The 23030-nt window shown below is 40.5% G+C and overlaps 1 protein-coding gene across 2 annotated transcripts in view; it reads right to left on the bottom strand.

The window, feature by feature from the left end:
- Window positions 1–23030, bottom strand: part of nsun2 (NOP2/Sun RNA methyltransferase 2) — a 52974-nt gene that overhangs the window by 5317 nt on the left and 24627 nt on the right. The window contains exons 9-18 of one of the 2 annotated variants that reach the window (XM_087987016.1): window positions 20546–20676; window positions 20117–20190; window positions 17558–17688; window positions 15633–15729; window positions 14921–15045; window positions 13688–13780; window positions 9726–9861; window positions 9273–9353; window positions 1630–1768; window positions 1210–1250 (exon numbers count right to left, since the gene is read on the bottom strand). In XM_087987016.1, the coding sequence (XP_087843142.1) occupies window positions 1234–1250; window positions 1630–1768; window positions 9273–9353; window positions 9726–9861; window positions 13688–13780; window positions 14921–15045; window positions 15633–15729; window positions 17558–17688; window positions 20117–20190; window positions 20546–20676 (1024 nt within the window). In that variant the 3' untranslated portion in view covers window positions 1210–1233. The remainder of the gene's footprint in view (window positions 1–1209; window positions 1251–1629; window positions 1769–9272; window positions 9354–9725; window positions 9862–13687; window positions 13781–14920; window positions 15046–15632; window positions 15730–17557; window positions 17689–20116; window positions 20191–20545; window positions 20677–23030) is intronic. The other variant, XM_043689630.2, reaches the window with a different exon arrangement.

The following is a 23030-nucleotide window of genomic DNA, read 5'->3' as shown; positions in this document are numbered from 1 at the left end:
ACGGCGGATGATGCGTTGTACATGGAGATTGGTGGGGTGGTAGGTGAGGACCAGTGGGGTTCTGTCCTGGTGGCGGTTGGAGGGGCGAGGCTCAAGGGCGGAGGAGCGGGAAGTGGAGGAGATGCGGTGGAGGGCATCGTCGATCACGTCGGGGGGGAAATTGCGGTCCTTGAAGAAGGAGGCCATCTGTGTTGTGCGTATTTTGAACTGGTCCTCCTGGGAGCAGTTTGGCCTCCTCTATATTGGGGAGACAGGCCGCCTACTTGCAGAGCGATTCAGAGAGCACCTCTGGGCCACCCGGACGAACCAACCCAATCACCCTGTAGCACAGCATTTCAACTCCCCCTCCCACTCCACCGAGGATATGCAGGTCATTGGACTCATCCACCGCCAAACCACAACAACGCGACGGTCGGAGGAGGAGCGTCTTATCTTCCGACTGGGAACCCTCCAACCACAGGGGATGAACTTGGACTTCACCAGTTTCTTCATCCCCCTCCCCCCAACTTGTCTCAGCCGAATCCCTCCAGCCCGGCACCGCCTTCCTGACCTGCAGTCTTCTTCTTGACCTCTCCGCCTCCACCCTACTCCGACCTATCACCCTCACCTTGACCTCTTTCCACCTATCACATTTCCAACGCCCCTCCTCCCTACCTTTTATCTTCTCCTGCTGAACACTCTCTGCTCATTCCTGAGGAAGGGCATGTGCCCGAAACGTCGAATCTCCTTTTCCCTAGATGCTGTCTGACCTGCTGTGCTGTTCCAGCAATAAAGTTTCAGCGTAGAAAACTCCAAGGCCCAGGTGAACAGAATATTCAATTACCCGAACAAAAAAGTGCCCACCCATTTCTTTCAGATAATCAAGGTTCCTCTGAATTTTGAAGAGAAACAGATGCTCAGTAATACACTTCTATCTTCGGCCAACCAGAATGAATCACAATATTCAGTAAAATGAAGATAACTGGAAAAAAATTACCTAATGCTAGTTACACTGCTGTACATTATATTTACTGTTTGCTTTTCATTTCTATACAATTTAGTATTAATAAATGTTTGCACCCAAACCTAGTATAGCTTGGACAAAATAACTCCACTAATTCTTTTACAAAGAAATTAAATAAGGGTCAAATTTGGAGGATTAGAAACATGAAAATCAATTAAGAAGTGTGCAGCAAGCAAATGAAATGACTATCAGAAGATGTTACATACAATTTGTTTTCCAATTTTCTGATTTCAACTTTTGATATTTCCTGTTGAGCTAAAAAAAGGCGGTTTAAAGTGAATGCTAATAAGATTTACAGATTTTATTAATTTGAGCTGATTTGAATTTCAAATGCAAACATATTGGGCATGATAAGATGCAGTGAGTGAATGACCTCATAGTCAAACACCTGGCATTTTTGATGCTTCATGCTAAGTTCTTAAATTTTATTTTTTGATATTGCATGCTGAAATGAATGCATTTTACATAAAAAAGGAACAGACTATTCCTGAAAAATGCAAAACAAAAAGCAACAAAAGGATAACTGTGTGACATTCATACTTTTAAAGAAAAACAGAATCACAAACAGCTTCATCAATTATTAAGGGGCTCTTTTCTCAATTAAAAGTGCCAACATAACAACTTACTCAGCTTCTTGGCTTGTTTCTGTAGTTCACTTGTAAGTTTGCCAATGAATGGATTTTCTTGTGTTAACAGCACCATAACATCTTCAATAGAAATCTTAATGATTCTTTCATTAATGTACGGATTTAAAGTATAAATACCCTGAAGAATATAAAAGTAAATGCTTAGCTGCCTATGTTTTACTTTGAAGAGCAAACACCTCATTTCCAATACTACTACTACTACTACTAATACTAATAATAATTATAATTATTATTATTAAGTACTGATTCTGTTTGGCTGCCAGATAATTCAAGAAATTCCCTCCTTTCTCTTATAGCAAGGTTGTAGTGCTTACAGTGGACTCAATGCATGCTTCTAATAGCACACACATCAGGTTACTAAGAATTATAAATTTGCATGATTTAGGATCCATCCACCATCGAGACAACAAAATTCCAAATAGCCCTTTCCAATTACCCATGCCAAAATAATTCGAGAAGGATGAAACACGTTTTAATCATAAACAGCATAAAGCTATCTGAGTCACTAGTCAAAGTACAGTACCAGGTCTTTGGAAGCTGGAAATAGCCAATGGGGCTGGAATTCAGATACTGCTATTCTCCAAATCACCGTTTGCTTAGTTCACGCAGTGCTAAATTGCAACAACTCCTGTCGTAAATATCTTGGATTGATATATTATAAATTAATGCAATTACTGTAATGGGTAGTTACAGTATAAGGAAATTGCATCCATCTCCCTTAAAAAAAAACTCAGTTCACAAAAATATAGCTAAAAAATGTTAATTCATTTGCTTAGACTTAATCGCTGTCCGAATCTTCAGGATTTGAACACATTCTTGATCGCACCTAAATTATCACAAATTTCTCTCTCATTAACTATAAATTTAAAAATGCATTGTTCCCATAACAAAGCAAGGCCAGTGTCTAGCTTACATTATGGACACGGCATTATTGCTTTTTAGAAAGCAATAATGTACAAACCAGAGTCACTTAACAAATTAACTCTTCAAGTGCAATCACACCCAAAGAAATTCAACCAATCAGCAGCAATCTTCAATTAAATTCAAAAAAGTAGGAAGGGCCAAGTCTGGATTCAAGCTGCCAAGTCTTTCCTCATTATTTGTAATAGAAATTGGTGATTTTCTAGCACAGTAACTCTGGCACTGAAAAATGTCTTTTCTTTGCTGGTTGTTGGATCCAAGCTGAAATTAGTTTTGGCAATCTCAGTCCAAATCCAAATGTATTCAAGACCATAACTGCAGAAATGTAAACAGCTGCTGAAAAGTTGTTAACTGATAATGGGGCTAATAGTACTGCACAATCACAAATACTAAAGAGAATTAGAGGGAGGGGATCCACTTTGAGTACAAATTGGACCTGCTGTGTTTTTGTCCGCTCAAGTTTTTTTAGATTAGATTATCTACAGTGTGGGAACAGGCCCTTCGGCCCAACAAGTTCACACCGCCCCTCCGAAGAGAAACCCACCGAAACCCATTCCCCTACCCTATTTTTACCCTGACTAATGCACCTAACACTGTGGGCAATTTAGCATGGCCAATTCACCTGGCTTGCACATCTTTGAACTGTGGGAGGAAACCCACGCAGACACGGGGAGAATGTGCAAACTCCACACAGACAGGCGGGAATCGAACCCAGGACCCTGGTGCTGTGAGGCAGCAATGCTAACCACTGAGCCACTGCGCCACTCCCATCCATTTATTTCCAATAATGTAACGTGCGAAATCTATCCTGAACTGCAGCGGCCAGGCAGCATTTGAGAATATTATTTTTAAAATCAAACACCTCTGCCACCTCAGTTATATTCTCTTCCACCCTTTTCTGTTCAGCAGAAGATATATAAGTTCGAATACACGTGAACAGATTCGAGAACAGCTTTTTTCCCCACTGCTGTCAGACTTTTGAATGTGCGTCTCAAATGTTAACACTGTATTTTGCACTCTGTTCTGCCATCCTGATGCCCTTTGATTGGTGCAATCTGCCTGTATAGCACGCAAAACAACACTTTTTACCATATCTCTGTACGTGTGACAACAATGAATCAAACTCAAACTCATTAAAACAAAGTGTGGCAACTTAGTGTAAGCTAAAAGCATTTATTACAATAAATACAGTTTAGCCCACTACAAGTAAATAAACAGGTTTTTAGAATAAATGAAAAGTGATTTTTAAACAACTACACAAAATCAGATGATAGTTGCATTGATTTATTCCATTGAGTCATTTAAAAAGTGTACTCCATACTTATTAAATGCTCTTATAACCAACCATTTTAAATTTATGAGTCTCTTTATTGAGTGTAATTACCTGAAAGTTGCCATGGTGGCTAGTTCCATTCAGTATTGACCAGCAGGGTAAGCATTTCACACAATGCTTTCTTTTAAACAAAAGCTCAAAAGATCACAGAACCCCAGGACATAACAGCCTCAATTTTGCGAACACAGGTGGGAGTATTTTGTTCGGATAACCAAATGGTTCAGATAACTAATCGAATGGCCATGGGGAGAGGCCCAAGCATTGGGACCCTGAGATCTTGTTCAGATAATCCAAAATTTGGATAACCGAGGTTGTACTGAATTATGTTACACTAATTTTGCACTTGAAAGACCCTTGCAGTAGTGAGGAACTGGGGCACTAAATAAATGAGGAGATGGAAAAGCCATGTGAGAAAGGCACTCTCACAATAATCGTGGGGGACTTCAATATACAGGTGGACTGGGAAAACCAGATTGAGAACAGATCCCAAGAAAAGGAAATCATGGAATGTCTGTGAAATTTATTTTTGGAGCAGCTTGAGGTAAAGCCCACTAGGGAACAGGCTGTTCTGGATTTGGTGATGTGTAGTGAGGCAAACTGGATGAGGGAGCTTAAGGTGAATAATGTCCCAGGGCAGTGACCATAAGCTGAAAATGTGTTGCTGGAAAAGCGCAGCAGGTCAGGCAGCATCCAGGGAACAGGAGAATCGACGTTTCGGGCATAAGCCCTTCTTCAGGAATAAGGAAAGTTTGTCCAGCAGGCTAAGTTAAAAGGTAGGGAGGAGGGACTTGGGGGAGGGGCTTCAAAAATGTGATAGGTGGAAAGAGGTCAAGGTGAGGGTGATAGGTCAGACTGGGGTGGGGGTGGAGAGGTCGGGAAGAAGATTGCAGGTTAGGAAGGCGGTGCTGAATTCGATGGATTTGACTGAGACAAGGTGGGGGGAGGGGAAATGAGGAAACTGGTGAAAACTGAGTTCATCCCTTGTGGTTGGAGGGTTCCTAGGTGGAAGATGAGGCGCTCTTCCTCCAACTGTCGTTTTGTTGTGGTCTGGCGATGGAGGAGTCCAAAGACCTGCATATCCTTGGTGGAGTGGGAGGGGGAATTGTAATGTTGAGCCACAGGGTGGTTGGGTTGGTTGGTCCGGGTGTCCCAGAGGTGTTCTCTGAAACGCTCCGCAAGTAGCCAGCCTGTCTCCCCAATATAGAGGAGGCCACATCGGGTGCAGAGGATGCAATAGATGATGTGTGTGGGGGTGCAGGTGAATCTGTGGCGGATATGGAAGTTTCCTTTGGGGCCTTGGAGGGAGGTGAGGGGGGAGGTGTGGGCGCAAGTCTTGCACCTCCTGCGGTTGCAGGGGAAGGTGCCGGGAGTGGAGGTTGGGTTGGTGGGGGGGGTGTGGATCTGACGAGGGAGTCACGGAGGGAGTGGTCTTTACGGAATGCTGATAGGGGAGGGGAGGGAAATAAAACATAAAACAACCAAAGGACAACTAAAAAAGCAGTAAGAAGTAAGATGATGAAACATGAGGGTAAACTAAGTGGTAATACAAAAGAAGATTTAAGAATTTCTTTGGATGTATAAAAAAAGGTTAAAGAGAGGCAAGAGTGGACATTAATGGCTGGAATATGAGGTTAGAGAAGTAGCAATGAGGAATAAAGAAATGGCAGAGGAATTAAGTAAGTACTTTGCACCAGTATTTACAGTGGAAAACAACCGCAGCATACCAGAACTATAAGAGAGTAAGGAGGCAGAGGTGAGTGTAATGGCCATCATGAAGGAGAAGGCACTGGGGAAGCTGAAAGGTCTGAATGGGGGTAAATCAGCCGGATGGGTGAGTAAAATCCCAGAGTTCTGAAGGAGTTCAGCCAGAGAGTGGTGAATACAAGGCATTCAGTGCCATGAAGGCTATGGAGGCCAGGTCATTGCGTATATTTAAGACAGAGATAGTTAGGTTCTTGAGTATCAAGGGGATCAAGGGTTGCGGGAAGAAAGCAGGAGAATGTGGTTGAGAAACTTCAGCTATGATTGAATGGTTGAGCAGACTCAATGGGCTGAATGACCTAATTTCTGCTCCTATGTCTAATGGTTTTACAGCTGAGGAGATTGTAGAGGCATTGCTGCTGATCTTTCAGGAGTTACTGAAGTCAGGGTGGATCCCAGAGGAATGGAAAACAGCTAATGTGACACTCCTAGGGAGACAGAAAGCAGGAAATTATAGACCAGTTTGCTTGACCTCAATCATTGGTAAGATGTTCAGAGTCCATTATTAAGTATTCCAAGTACTCAAAATTGCATGGTACAGCTGAACCAGCTTGGCTTCATCAAGGGGAGATCATGCCTGACAACGCAGTTAGGATTCTTTGAGATGGTAATAAGCAATTTAGACAAATCAGAGGCAGTGGACGTGATCTATTTGGATTATAAGATGGGCTCTGACAAGGTGTCACACAGGAGGCCGCTAACTAAGAGCCCATGGCGTTAGGGTGGGATGCTCTTTGGAGGGTCAGTGCAGAATCAATGGGATGAAATACCTGGAGGGATTCGAGAGTTGCTACAAAACAAAAAAAGCAGTCCATCTAATCTTCCTTCAAGCATCCTGATACAAATGATCATGTGTTCCTGAACAACCATAGCAGATCAATTTTCATCAAATAGCCTGCAAGAGATCCAAAAAAATATACAAAGGAAAACCCAGTGCTGCAGTGTTTTGCAAACTATATATTCAAACCATTGTTCCCTCAAAAGTGTGTCCCTTCTACTGCATGTCATGTCTGAAATACTGCTTTTCAAAATTTTAACGCCTTAATTTACAAATCTTTCCAATTTGCATTAGGATGAAATGATTCCATTTCAGACAGAACCTGTCCAAGCTACCCACTCACTGGGGAGGAGAGAGGTTTTAAGAAAACAAAAATCCTGAAGTTTTTTTTTCCCCAGAAAAATTATTAATTTTAATTCAGGATAATTCGCTGCAGTAGACAATTCCATCCCCTAGCTCAGAGGTGGAGTTCTAAATACAAATCAGATCAATTTTAACTAAATATTTTATTTTAACAAAAAAGAATCTTCTTAAAAAGCTTCAATGACCGAGTTTGCTTCTCAACAAAATTGGTTCATCCAAATAAGAACAAAATACTGCAGGTAATGTTGGAAACCTGAATGAAAACAGAAATTATTGGAGAAACTCAGCAGCTTGAGTCTGTGACTACTTTGTTTCTCACTCTACAGATAATACTGAATCTGCTAGAATGGTCAACTAACTCTTCCTCCCACAGCTATCATGGTTGTGGTCTTATTTGTTGTCCTACTTATCTACCACCGCAAATCAAATAATTTCCAGAAGGTGAATCTGCAATTTGGTACAACTATCGTTAGAGTGCAAGGTTTCATTCACTGCTAATTCCTCATTTGTTAGTAAAAGGGACAGCAAAGGTTTTGTAATAATTGGGTGCAGGACCCATGAATGGCAAAGATGATTTAGTGACTCATAAAGGGATTGTTGCAAAAAATTCAAGTTATGTTTAATGATGGATTCCACAACACCCATCGCTCTTTGTCTGTCTCATCTGCAAGAAAGACTAAACATTCTTTCCATCAGCAAAATCCCATCTAGAGTACTATGTTAAGTTATGGACACCAACTCTCAAGAAAACTACACAGGGCAGAGAGTACAGCCCACATTTGCCAAAATCACGTCTGAACTTGAAGAGGTAAATTAAGATTGCTTGCATAAGCTTGACTTTGAGGGGTCTTGTGGTGCAGTGTCTCTGTATCTGGCCAAAAGACCAGGGTTCAAATCCCACCAGTCTCAAAGCTGTGCTGTAATATGCTGTAACTGGCTGATTAAGAAGTCATTTTTAAAGATTGATTTTACCTTATGGAGTTTAGCAAATTGAAGTGTGATGTGATCTAGGTTCTTGAAAATGACACATGATAAATGACAAATGATTAGCTTCAGTAATTATTGCCTCGGTATATAATCCCAGAAAAGGGAATTTAGATACAAATTTGTTGCAGAGATAAGAACACATCCTATCAAACAGCTGTTGATGATGCAGGTCAACTGAAAGTAACAGACTCAAGATTGAAGAAGTTCAATTAATTGAGAGCATCAAAGGAAATAGAAATAAAAGGGTAAAAAGAGTTGTGGTATCGATCAGCCATAATCCAATCAAATGATGCTACAGGCGAGAGGTACTGCTGAGGTGACTGTTGTTCCTCCAAGTCATTGCTGATAATTACAGCTATCAAAAAGCAACTAAATTTGTTGTTTGGTTCAAAGAATTTAAATTAAGATGAAGACAGACATTGCTGCACAGGTGTTAGAAAATTTTAAATGTTAGTTTATAATCACTGTGACAAGTGATCACCAGGAGCAAATTAAAGGCTGCTTTTTCTGACTCACTTTGTCTGGCAGCTGTCCTCGCAGCAACACTAACTGTCTCCAACTGCAAACACCATCATCAATCATTGTCATAAATACTTGGTTTCAAAGCCAACTAACTTATTGCTTGAAAAATGAACTCAGCTAAGGTTGAGAGAAGTTTTGAGTCTTTTAATTTAATGCGCTCCCTGACGCTTACATTACACAAAATGGTTTGAGGTGCATAATTGGAACTATCGTTTTCTCATGTACACATATAAAGCAAGTCAATTTTGCCTAAACGAAGCTTTTGAAATTTGCTCTTCAGATGTTTGAATAATTCAGAAGTAACCAAAGAGCATGGAAGAAGAATATTTCAACAACTCTGCTGCATCTTGCAATAGGGTCAACTGCATACACAAACTGTCCAAAATAAATTTTAATTGCACCAACATGCTAAGTCGGGTTCTTGGAAGAGTGCTTGAAAAGCTAAAACTTCGAAGATAATTCAGTGAATAAAAAACATCTATTTCCACGAAATATTACATTTTACCCTTTTAATTAAGAAAGAAGCGTGACAATCTCCCCCCCCCCCCCCAAGAAAGCACACCAAATGGTTTTTCAGGAAATTGTCGGTGAGCATCAGACAAAAATCTCACAGAAATATTTGATGAGATTACAAGAATGATCACAGTGCCACTCTCAGACGTTATACGCAATTGCAAGGCCTTCAAGATTTTCCCCAAATGTTGCTAACATCCATAGATTTCAAGTTAACAGATCAAATATCTGAATATGACTGACTTGAATAAAGAACTTCACATTTTTTAAAATGAAATCAACAATCATTTAGTCTTTTGTTACTTGAAATCTTAATTTGTGTAATGAAAAATGCACTGCAAAGTTAGCCAACTGCTAAAAGAGGAGAAATAAAAAGTTATTTCTGAACAAAAAGCCAGTATCACATCACCACCGATAATCTGCAAATAACAAGAGCATTATTACCTCTTGTGCTAATCTGAAGGCACAGCCAAATTCTTCTCCATCGTTATTGCGACTCAAAACTTTAATACCTGTGTTAATCACCTAGGAGAATAAAACAGTTGTATCACTTTTCCCACGTACGAGCCATATAACCATGACGACATGAACAGCTCAGTTTTGTGAGTCATATTTCCCCTTCCTTAGCATTCCTTTAATAATGTAAGACTAACTTATTAAGGCAGGGTTCACATCAGCTGAAAATAGGCTTGAAAAGCAAGTTTGTTTAAAAGCATACCTCAAACCTGAAGTCTGAACAAACAGAGTGCCTGTCGCAGACCAGGTCAATCTTTAACAAGTAAATGCATGATAAACTAGAAACAGACCTCCCCAAATGAAAATTCTTAATGACTCCAAAAGTCTACCATTAGAAGCTAGAATTTTTTTTAAAAAAAGCAAGAGGAAACTGTCAACAACCTTCATTCGTTCACTGTTATGGAGAAGCACATTTCTTAGTTCCTTTGAAACCATGTAGAGATGACGCTTCTTTCCCTCATGCGTCCGAGTAAGGACATTCGACTTTGGAAAAGATGGATCCAATTGATAAAATTTCCTATTAAAAATTGTTTTAGTATTTTGATAAGATGTCTCACATTTCTCTTATACATCAGACAATTTAACAGGACATCCGTACCAACAACACAGACAAATACACCCAGTAACGTTTGCAGTCATCAGTGTTTGAAACACTTCACTTTCATGGACATGCACTTAACAAAAATAGTGAAACTTAATGTTTCAATTATTCTTCAGCTTGGTTAGACTTGCATACGGTGTTGCATAAGTCTTGATAAGATCAATTAGCAGGTCGGACATTCCAATCCAGAAGGTGCTTCAAAGTTTAACACAAGATGTATCACTGAGATAACTGGCATTTATCTGCACAGAAGAGTTTGGACAACTGTACCACCTTGACTATTTTATGCAAACACAATACTCTAACACAGCAAAGAACAGGTTTGCTTCAACAATTAAAAGACTACAGGTGACTTACAGATGACAAAGCAATTCAAGAATGAGACTGAACCGCAAGTGCTTCTGAACACAATCTCATGTTGAATCACAACATTTAAATTTAAGACAAACATTATACTCAGAAAAGTTCTTCCCAATGCCAGTACTTCCAGTTCATATATTCCCTTTTCATTTCCTAATTTTGAATTGTTTTGTGGTTATTCCATGATATTTAAATGGACAATATTTGTGTCATTTTATGAACAGCATAATTGTAATAGGTAGGACATTCAGAACCTCAACCTATTTTGACATTCAACTGGATTATAGGGGATCTTCATTTGAATTCCATTTACCTGCCTTTGATACTCGTTTGTTTTTCTGTTAAACATTGATTGTCTTTTGAAGGGAAGAAAGCAAGTTCTAGTTTCCCACTCATATGAGGGATTAAATGTCTCTCGATTTCAATCTTGAATAGCCAAACTAGAGTTTGAAGATTTTGCCCACATATTTACCACTCAGTTTCACTTCAAACTCCAAATCCCAACTATTCCACAATTAACTGTTTTGGTCGGAAATATACAAATGTACTTCTTTATTTTTTTACATGACCTGCTTTATACATAAATAAAAGTATTTCTGGGAACATTTCCAAATTAAAAAACTTGTATTGCCACTGAGTACTGGAATAGGAAGATGAGTCTGATGAACATGTGGCTAAAGGGATAGTGTAGGCGGGAGGGCTACGGATTTTTGGATCATTGCAACAGTTTCTAGAGTAGCTAGACAGACCACACACCAGAACTGGAATGGGTCCCATATTTTTGCTGGGAGGTTTAAACTGGTTTGGTAGTGGAATAGACACAGAATAGATGTAATGCGAGAGCAAGCCAAACATATAAAGAAGGAATGCGGTGGCACAGTGGTTAGCACTGCTGCTTCACAGCACCATAGACCCGGGTTCAATTCCCGACTCAGGCGACTGACTGTGTGGAGTTTGCATATTCTCCCAGTGTCTGCGTGGGTTTCCTCCGGGTGCTCCAGTTTCCTCCCACAGTCCAAAGATGTGCAGGTTAGGTGAATTGGCCATGCTAAATTGCCCGTAGTGTTAGGTAAAGGGGTAAATTAGGGGAATGGGTGGGTTGCGCTTCGGCGGGTCGGTGTGGACTTGTTGGGCCGAAGGGCCTGTTTCCACACTGTAAGTAATCTAATCTAATCTAATCTAAAAACTTGGATGTGAATGTAGGAGGTTTAATAAGTAAATCTATAGGTCACATGAATATAATTGCAGTTGATGATAGTCAGGAAGATGATCTCAGGCTACAGTTTTGTACTGATCAGCCCACAAATTGGGCAATGCAATTGTAAATGGAATTTAATCCTGTTGAGCATGGGAAGTCCAAAAAGGGAAAGTATAAACATCAAATGATAGATTCCTAACAGACTTGAAGGAGGAAGGGACTTTGGTGTACAAGTCCATCGATCCCTGAAGGCAGCACCACTGGTAGACAGATCAGTGAGGAAGGTATATGGGATGCTTGCATTCATTAGTTAGGACATAGAACAGAAGTCTTGTTACAACTTGATAAAACATTAGTTAGGCCACAGATGAAATACTGGGTGCAGTTCTACTCGCCACACATGTCAGATGGACGTGATTGCAGTGGAGAGGGTGCAGAGGAGATGGAAGAGGATGCTACCTGAAGTGAAAAGTCTCAGTTGTGGGGACAGACTGAATAGGTTGGGTTTATTTTCTGTAGAACAGAGGAAGCTGAGGGAGGACCTAATTATGGTGTACAAAATTATGAGAGATATAAACAGAGTCAATCATGAGACTCCTCTCCTCATGGCTAATGGCTGAATACCAGAGGGGTAAGCTTAAGGTGAGGAGTAAATGGTTCAGAAGAGATCTGAGAAAAAAATTATTTCACCTAGAGGATAGTAGAAACGTGGAACATGCTGTCTGAGGGAGTGGTGGAGACAGGTAATCTTGTAGCATTTAAGAAACATTTGGATGAGCATTTACAATGCCAGGGCATAGTAGGCTATGGACCAAAGGCAGGATTAGTGTAATTTGGTATTATGTCAGTCGGCATATATATATATGGTGGGCTGAAGGGCCTGTTTCTAAGCTTAATGACTCTATGTATTGTCTCAATAGATGCAACTGGGTGGTTCATGAAGCCAGGCAGCTGGAAATTAAAGCTTCTGATTTGCCCCATGAATTAAATAAGCAAATTGATACAGCCTCAGTCTTGGAATCAAAACGCTGAATCTGTAATATCATTCAAAATTTTTTTAACTCAAACTGTAGGGCATCCTCTAGCACCAAGGAGAAAGTGAGGACTGCAGATGCTGGAGATCAGAGCTGAAAATGTGTTGCTGGAAAAGCGCAGGTCAGGCAGCATCCAAGGAGCAGAAGCAGTACGTTTCGGGCATGAGCTCATTCCTCATTACTTATTTTCCTCATTCCTGAAGGGCTCATGCCCGAAACGTCAATTCTCCTGCTCCTTCGATGCCTGCCTGACCTGCTGCGCTTTTCCAGCAACACATTTTCAGCATCCTCTAGCACCAACCCTGCCTCCCCACTCCTTCCCCATCACAGTTTACAACAACCACTCTGTAAACTGACCATAACCCCTCTCCAAATACTGTGCACTTTCTTGTACCAACTGGTGTGAAAATATCCACTATATTCACCATCGAGCACCTTATTCCAGTTTTAGACTTCTATCCACCACATCCGCCAGCCCCTATCCTTCTCAATCATCTAACTATTCACTATCCTCATACAAGTATGGAGTACAGTGAGACAGTTTTGATGGGCAAATAATCTAGAGACCCAGCCTAATGCTTGGGAGACAAGGGTTTGAACCACACCAGGACAAATGGTGAAACTTGAATTCAATGATAAAAATCATGAGTGAAAAGCTCGTCTAATGGTGACAATAATTGTCATACAAGAAACACCCATTGTCCTTACATGATCTAGTCTACATACAACTCCAAACCCACCATAGGTGGTTGAACCTTAACTGCCTTATTGGAATGATGAACAAGCCATTCGGTTCAAGGGGTCATGAAGGATGTGACCCATATCACATTAATGAAAAATAAAAATATTCAAAATAATATAAAAGGAATCAGACTCCAATGGACTGAATCTCTGAGCTATGCTGCTCATGGATTTGTTACCTAATAACATTCCACACTGGTAGAGATTTTAATTTTTGAATCTATTCCAAATTGAAATACCTATTAACTTAACTTACTATTAATTCTAAGCAGATGCTGTCATAACTCTTAGGAGAAGATATTCAAAAACACAGCATGATTCAAACCAATGGAATTTAATTGTTGGTCACTATTAAAGCTTTCACTTCCATTCAGACATGAAAATACAAAGAAGTCAAAACATTTCTTACTGAATTGGCAGAAATATTGGATCATCTTCATTCAAGAAGACAAAGGGGTCTTCTTTGAACCCAAACAGTTTCATTTTCTTTGATGGTGGTGGACTAAAGACAATTAAAAAGAAGAATTTTCACAAGAATTATTTTGATGCAAAATTTACAAGAAATTGCTGAAAAGAAACTTCCTGATTCAACTCAGTCTCAAAGTTTACCTTCACTTTTTACTCATGTCAGCAAATAAAATTGCTTTATGCTGACATATTGTCAACACTTAAAAATATCTGAAGAGTCAGAAATGTTTTTAATTTAGCAATTAAAACACTGATACAGGAAAAGTGAGAAATTATATGGGCGTTAACTTGACTTGATAAATGCATTAAACAAGATTAGACAATAAAGCAGAGTTTGAAAAAGCAGTCAGTTAATCTCCATGATGAAAGTTGAAAGCCAACAGATAAATGCATCAAAGTTTAACAAGGGCAAAGGAAAGCAAAACAATTCTCATCTTACAGTTTCCCTGGATCACAACTCAAACTTTAATCGAGGTAGCTAACTTGCACAATGCCTATACAATTAACATCTTGAAACCAATCACGAAGATTGAAGTTAAACTATCAAAAGCAACTGAAGGGGTTGAATGTGTGAAGAATTAAATTTTCAATCATACTACAAAAATGTGAAATGCAAAGGCAGGTTAGGAGTACAGGAATTACATCATCAGGAAGAAAGAGTGAGCCTTGGGTGAAACATGGACAATGCTTGTGAAAACTGGAAGAAGTTGATAACATAAGACACACAGGTGAAGAAATATGGCTATTGCAACACATATGTTGGTATATTTTAATATAAAGCTTGGAGTTGTCTGTAACTCTCTACAATTAATTTTGCGCTTAGTGATAAGACTGCCTCTCCTTGTGTATGCATGAAAGTAAATGCACATAGACATGACACTGGGCTTTCATCAATTTATTAAGTTGTGTGATGACCTCAGATTTCCCTTCTCCAACATAAAAGCTTCGACCCTGTCTCCCTCAGCCACACGACAAGCTGTAAATCGCTCGTCAGACAGTTCACCAGCTCAAATCTACAGTATGCTACCCCACAACATGAACTGCTGCTGTGGTCCCTGAAAAACTGAGACACCATTCCACTTCTGCACCAAGCATTAATTTTAAAAAAAATATAGAAGGCAAATTACACTGGAATAAATTTTTCATGAGCTCGGCAAATTACGGTTCAACTTACCAACAAATACCCTCTTTGCTGGCTGATGATACTTCACCTTCTTCAGTTTTACTTTCTTCCATTTCTGCAGATTTTTCATTGGTGTCTTCAACTAGGGAATCAGCCACCATTCCTTTATGTCTCAGCTGCCAAAAGACATAGATTAAAATGATTAATAAATTACCTCAAGCAAGGTTGATCCTCAATCCCCACGCATTTTCAGTCTCCCCGACCAATCTTGTGCTTCAGATTGGGAAACCGAAGAACAGACTCCAGCCACCTTAAGGGCTTGGCATCTTCAAACTCGTATGCTATCCTTCCATTGTTTCCAAAACAAAAATCAGTGTCTGGGATAATTAGAAATATACACGTGAGGCAGAAGGGGGCTATGTGGCTGAAAGGCTGTCGGGCCCCATCAACCCAGACCTTGAAAGGGATTTTCTTGGGTCAGTGGTTTACAGTGACTGGAAGATATCAAAGTCGGGGTGGGGGAGAAGAGACAGAGGAGCAAGGGAGGTAATTAGTACAAAGCAGACTTGAAAGTCTGTTCAAAAGACAATAACCTGGACACTTGCACACTTTATCAGCCAAATATGCAATACAGAGGTAGGAACACTGTCCCTATGAGTACCATTGTGGAACAGTAAAAGCCAGGAATTAAAAAAAACACATGTACAATATTTCAAGTACAGAGATCATTATTCAAATATTTCAAACAGGCACACTACCATACTTTTGGTTCTCGCTTGTTCCAAGGCATTGGAGCCTTTTTCTCCAAAACAGCAACAAAGAATCCTCCAGTATTTTGATGGTGAGGAAGTATCCGAATGCTGTAAATAAATTCAGTAGTCGTATAAGGCAAGTGACACCTTAACTGTACTTTTCTTTCAGATGAGTCAATTATCATACAAGTTATATGTAGTATTGTCAAACATATATAATCTTCTCAAAAAAAAGCTTGCCATTTTATTCTTTTTACAATCAACATGCCAATAAGTAAGGAGAATAATCAGAAGTTTTGATACTTTCACATAGATAAAAGGGTGCTTAGTATCCCCTTCTTAATTACCAGTAACTTGCAATAAGGTTGACCTGACCGAAATTTGAAATCCAAGCAATTTGCTAAGAAACTGACACGAACTGCACCAGTTCAAGGTGGAAATTCAGCACCAGTGACATGCACATTCAGGAAAAAAAACTACCAGAGAACCATTTAACGGATTCAAATTTGTGCAATTTGTACATAAGCTACTGTTACAAACTAAGCTGCATGGTTAAAAGTTGATCCAACAAATGTTTCATTACTCTGTTGTGGAAAGGTTATTAGAAAGAGGAACAGCAATATATCTGCACTTGGAGACACACAAATTAATTCGAAATAGTCAGCATGGATTTGTTAAGGTAAGGTAGTGTTTGAAAAATGTGATCAAATTTTGAGATGGTAACCAGAAGTATTGATCAAGTTAACGTACTTGATTTTGTCTACATGGACTTTAGGTAGATTTTTTGATAAGGTCACACACGGCAGTGTGTTCAAGAAAGAGCCCATGGGTTCCAAGGTAAAATGATACATTGGAACCAAAACTGACAGAGGGGTAGGAAGCAGAAGGCGATTGTAGGGGACGCTTCTGTGGCTGGAGGTCTGTTTCTGGTGGGGTTCCTCAGGGTTCATTGCTGGTACTTTGCTGTGCATGGTGTACATTCATGATGTGGACATAAACATCGAGATTATAATCCAAAAGTTCACAGAGGACAGAAAAATTTGTAATGTGATAAGTAGTGAGGGGGAATTGCCATAACTGCAGGAGGATATCAATGGACTGGTCAGGTAGACAGAGCACTGCAAATTGAATTCAGCTCTGAACAGTGCAAAAATGCAGTCAGGAGAGTTAACAAGGCATGAGATTACACTAATAATGTTAGGATACTGAAAGTAGAAGGGCAGTCAGATAAGGTGGCTAAGAAGGGTGCTTGATTTAATTAGATGAGGTATAGAATACAAAAGCAGTGAGATAATGCTGGAACTATATAAAACATTGGATGGGCAACAACTGAAATACTGGGTGGAGTTCTGGTCACCACACAATAGAAAGGATGTGGATTGCATGACAGAAAGTGCAGAGAAGGATGCGGGCCAGGCTGGGGTGTTAGAAACTCTTGGTAACATTTAGGGGCAGTGTCTAGATACATATTTGAGTTGATGGTCAAGTGCGAGAAAATGGGATTAATGCAGACATATTTTTGTTCATCAGTGCAAACATATGGGCCAAAAGGCCTCATTCAGCACTGTAAACATCTACAAGTCTATAAATCACTTCAGTGAATGAAATAGATGTACTTAGGAAAGGCTAAGCCAATTTTATATTTAATGTAATATTTCCTTCATTATCAGTACCTGTTAACAATAGATTAAAATAACAGCACTGACAAAGTTAACATGCCATAATGGAAAAAGACTCATGGTATATTCTGTAATGATGGGTTGATGTTTTTATTAATCATGGACATCCGAGTTACTCTTCTGATCAATTAAATGAAATACTCAAAACAGGAGTTAATGTTCTTCGAGAGGAGTATCGACAATTTAAATTAGCTATTTATGGTTTAAACATTACATATATTACAGCAGTAACATTACAAGAACTAAATACCACTAACCATCTTTCCAGATTCATTGCTTTGAGCGTCTCAGGGTCTTTGAGTGGAAACATTGTAGGACGGATCTGAGTCTGTTTATTTTCTGGTACTTCTGACCACTCTGCATACCAATGCCCTTCCCTTGTCATTACCTGACATAACAAAGTTCACAACCAAAGATATAAGCAATGCTTAAGTGAATTTAAAATACTATCTTCATACCTTCACAGTTTTTTCCATTCCCACCCACCCTGCTGCGAACCAAGAACAGCGATATTCATACTGCACTGGGAGAAAACAAAAGCAAGGTAAAACACAGCACATAGAAAAGTCAGGAGAAAGTGAGGACTGCAGGTGCTGGAGATCAGAGCTGAAAAATGTGTTGCTGGAAAAGCACAGCAAGACAGGCAGCATCAGAGAAGCAGGAGAGTCGACGTTTAGGGCATAAGCCCTTCTTCAGGAATGACATAAGCCATTCCTGAAGAAGGGCTTATGCCCGAAACATAGAAAACTCAGTCAAGTCAGTCAAAACGGGGACATGAGGTACCTTTGGCAAATAGAATTAAGGAGAATACAAAGGGGTTTTACAAATATATTAAGGACAAAAGGGTAACCAAGGAGAGAATAGGGCTCTCAAAGATCAAAGATCAGCAAGGCAGCCTTTGGGTGGAGCCACAGAAAATGGGGAGATACTAAATGAATATTTTGCATCAGTATTTACTGTGGAAAAGGATATGGAAGATATAGACTGTAGGGAAATAGATGGTGACATCTTGCAAAATGTCCAGATTATAGAGGAGGAAGTGCTGGATGTCTTGAAACGGTTAAAGGTGGAGAAATCCTCAGGACCTGATCAGGTGTACCCGAGAACTCTGTGGGAAGCTAGAGAAGTGATTGCTGGGCCTCTTGCTGAAATATTTGTATCATCAATAGTCACAGGTGAGGTGCCGGAGGACTGGAGGTTGGCTAACTTGGTGCCACTGTTTAAGAAGGGTGGTAAAGACAAGCCAGGGAACTATAGACCGATGAGCCTGACCTCGGTGGGCAAGTTGTTGGAGGGAATCCTGAGGGACAGGATATACATGTATTTGGAAAGGCAAGGACTGATTACCGGATAGTCAACATGGCTTTGTGCGTGGGAAATCTTGTCTCACAAACTTGATTGAGTTATTTGAAGAAGTAACAAAGAGGATTGATGAGGGCAGAGCAGTAGATGTGATCCATATGGACTTCAGTAAGGCATTCGACAAGGTTCCCCATGGGAGACTGATTAGCAAGGTTAGATCTCATGGAATACAGGGAGAACTAGCCATTTGGATACAGAACTGGCTCAAAGGTAGAAGACAGAGGCTGGTGGTGGAGGATTGTTTTTCAGACTAGAGGCCTGTGACCAGTGGAGTGCCACAAGGATCGGTACTGGGCCCTCTACTTTTTGTAGATAAATGATTTGGATGCGAGCACAAGAGGTACAATTAGGAAGTTTGCAGATGACACCAAAATTGGAGGTGTAATGGATAACAGGATCTGGGCCAATGGGCTGAGAAGTGGCAGATGGAATTTAATTCAGATAAATGCGAGGTGCTGCATTTTGGGAAAGCAAATCTTAGCAGGACTTATACACTTAATGGTAAGGTCCTAGGGAGTGTTGCTGAACAAAGAGACCTTGGAGTGCAGGTTCATAGCTTCTTGAAAGTGGAGTCGCAGGTAGATAGGATAGTGAAGGCGGCATTTGGTACACTTTCCTTTATTGGTCAGAGTATTGAGTGCCGGAGTTGGGAGGTCATGTTGCGGCTGTACAGGACATTGGTTAGGCCACTGTTGGAATATTGTGTGCAATTCTGGTCTCCTTCCTATTGGAAAGATGTTGTGAAACTTGAAAGGGTTCAGAAAAGATTTACAAGGATGTTGCCAGGGTTGGAGGATCTGAGCAGGGAGAGGCTGAACAGGCTGGGGCTGTTTTCCCTGGAGTGTCGGACGCTGAGGGGTGACCTTATAGAGGTTTACAAAATTATGAGGGGCATGGATAGGATAAATAAACAAAGTCTTTTCCCTGGAGTAGGGGAGTCCAGAACTAGAGGGCATAGGTTTAGGGTGAGAGGGGAAAGATATAAAAGAGACCAAAGGGGCAACTTTTTCACGCAGAGGGTGGTACGTGTTTGGAATGAGCTGCCAGAGGATGCGGTGGAGGCTGGTACAAATTGCAACATTTAAGAGGCATTTGGATGGGTATATGAATAGGAAGGGTTTGGAGGGATATGGGCCGGGCGCTGGCAGGTGGGACTAGATGGGGTTGGGATATCTGGTCGGCATGGACGGGTTGGAGCGAAGGGTCTGTTTCCATGCTGTACACCTCTATGACCGTAACTCAAATCCAATACTTTTCAAATGCTTTCCTTTCAGTTGTAAAATTACAAAATTTCCATATCGCCGGTTGTAACTAAAAACAGCTTTGATTGTAGACTGAAGGATTTAATTGAATGACTTTATAGCAGTTCAACAATTTAACAACATGACAGTTCGGAGAATTTTGAACAGGGGAAAGCTTGATGGATTGAAGAGTTTCAGCACAAACAAAATTACCTTCCATGATGTTATGCCAGGCATTCGCTTCAACCCTGGCAACTCGGATGAAACATCAATTAATTCAAGGGTTCCTACAACAGATTAGCATTTGTCAACTGATTTAGAGTGCAAAGCTTTATACCTCCTGCCCGCCCCACCTTGTAAACCAATTTATAGAACTCGCAAACCAACAACGACACATGCCAGTTTTTGGAAGAGTTTAAAGCTCCGAACCACAATTAGAAGTGAAATTTAACCGAAAATACGTCCTCAGTAGTTGAGCGTAACAGAACTTTGTCCTCAAACGATTATTCTTTTTAAAATTACTACAAAGCAGTGATCTCCAGAGCAATTACTATAGCTTACATGTATTATCCTATATTTTAAACATTTCACAATTTTGTTTTGAACAAAAATGCATTGAATGCAAACGTTCAACATTCTCACCTTCACTCTTCCCAAGAATAGTTGCAATTACAGCTTCATTTTCAATAGGGTTCAGAGAACAGGTGGAGTAAACCATTCTGCCTCCAACTGCTAACTGCTCGACACCACGGATAGCAATTCTTTGCTGTAAGCTTAGACATGAAAGTTCAATGAGACAGATAATTTGCTCTACAAAGTGCTTCAGTAAATCAGAACTAAACAAAAAGCAAATAAATAATTATAATAGAACACAAAATGCTGCTCGTTTTAATGAGGTCAAAGTACGTTATCAAAATTCTGTAACACAAACCAAATATTTGAGAAAAGCCGCCAGGCACTGCAAACTCATAAGGCAGCTGGCTGGGTCCAAGATATTTTTCCGATATAGTCACACGTTCACAATCATCTCAATGATTTCAAAAGTTATTAATACGTACTTAATAACTACATGCAAAAACTGATTTTCATTGCACCAGATAGCATTTGCACCCCAATTACTGGATCATTTATAAATTCTGTTACAATAAAGTCTTAAGAGTTATACAGCACAGAAACTATTGGACAATGCTGCATTCCCAAGAGTAAAACCATGCTCCAAGCTGATGTCAAGCAGTGTATAGAAAATCTATCTGCCTAATATAGTGGATGGAATAGATCCCACGGTGGCTTGAGGCGGCATGTGGCTCAGTGGTTAGCACGGCTGCCTCACAGCGCCAAGGACCAGGTTCAATTCCAGCCTCCAGCAACTGTGTGGAGTTTGCACATTCTCCTAGTGCCTGTCTGGGCTTCCTCCGGGTGCTCCAGTTTCCTCCCACAGTCCAAAGATGTGCAGGTCAGGTGAACTGGCCATGCTAAATTGCCCATGGTGTTAGGTGCATTAGCCAGAGGGAAACAGATCTGGGTGGGTTACTCTTCGGAGGGTCGGTGTGGACTTGTTGAGCCAAATGGCCCGTTTCCACACTGTAGGGAATCTAATCTAAACAATGGTACACAATCAGGTCCTGGGAATCTTCAAAAAACGTGGCATCACGACAAACATTAGCAAGGAAATCCCCTGATTTCAATTGGCATCTTTCTGTTGGAGTTTGCCTCGGCACCTTCCTCCATCTGCTCCCCCCCCCCCCCAACCCTTGCCCCTGCACAACCAATCAGGTGTGGCTCACAATACCACTATTGTCCAATCTACCCAGGTCCTAAGAGAGACATTTGCCAAACTAGGCCTGAGACAAGTGGCTGGTACCCTCCAAGACAGAAGAAGAAAATGACTGATTCGCTCCAGAGAGGTTAAGAATTGTGAATGAACATTCTCAAGTTTAGTTAGGAATCCTTGTCAATATTAATCCAAATTGAACCGTGTGGTACTGACAGACTGATATTGAACAGGTAATAAGTCAAAACTGGGCATCCTTGAAGTCTTGTCGGCCATTAGTAACAAAAGAATTTAATTCAATCACAATCTGTAACCTCATGGACTGACATATCTCTCAGCCTACCGTTAGCAGCAAGGCAGGAGATCAACAAAATAAGCCAAACTGGTGAAACTACAACACAGGACTTATTCCAAAACAAACAGTGAAATCATACACCAACAGATCAATTTATTTTCATATCCAGTTTTGAATCATGGTGGACAATTAAACAACAAACAGGGCAGACAGTTTCACAAATATCTCCACCCTCAATGATGAGGAATGCAAGACTGCACAAGATGGAAGGATGTACAACCACTGACAGCCACAGCCAGATGTGCCTATTCAATGATCCATCTCGGTCTCCTCCTGTGATCAACATTACATGTGACATTGCAAAAATAGCTGAACTCTGAATCAACAATTTGCTACTTACAGCAAAACGTATGGGGTCGAACAACATCCTGGCAGAAATACTATTCTCCAGAACTAGCTGTGTCCCTATCCAGCCTGTTCCAGCACAGCTACAACAATAGTATCGAGCAGACAATGTGGACATTGTCTTATCCATCAAAAAATTAGAAATGTAATTCTGCCAGGTAGCATTCCAGTCATCTCTCGATCATCGAAATGATCAAAGGTGTTTTCATGTGACACGTGGACAGCAATAACCTGCACACCCAACCACATTTTGGCTCTACAAGGGCCACAAAGCCCCAACCTCACTACAGATTAAATATGGACAAAAACAACTCATCTCCAAAGGTGGACCATACTTTACATTAGTTGACCTATAGCAGCATCAGGGTGTTCTAGTAAAATTTAAGTTAAAAGGTAATCAAAGGGTAAATTCTCCAAAGGTTGAAGTCATTGGTGGTACATATGAGGATAGTTTTAATTGTAGGCAGCCAATCATTACAGCCTGCAGGACATTATGCTGAGGAACTCCTGCAGGAGTGTTCCAGGCCCAACCATTTTCAGGTTAAGGTGCCTCCATCATAAGGTCACAAGTGGGATGTTCACTGATGACTACACAATGCTCAGCGCCATTCACAACACCTACTGAGGAGCAACGCAGCAAGATCTGGACAATACCC

Source organism: Chiloscyllium plagiosum, unplaced genomic scaffold, assembly GCF_037043375.1.
Source record: "Chiloscyllium plagiosum isolate Xiang-an unplaced genomic scaffold, Cpla_swu_hap1 HiC_scaffold_5, whole genome shotgun sequence".
Classification (NCBI taxonomy): Eukaryota; Metazoa; Chordata; class Chondrichthyes; order Orectolobiformes; family Hemiscylliidae; genus Chiloscyllium; species Chiloscyllium plagiosum.
This window is presented reverse-complemented; position numbering and strand designations above follow the sequence as displayed.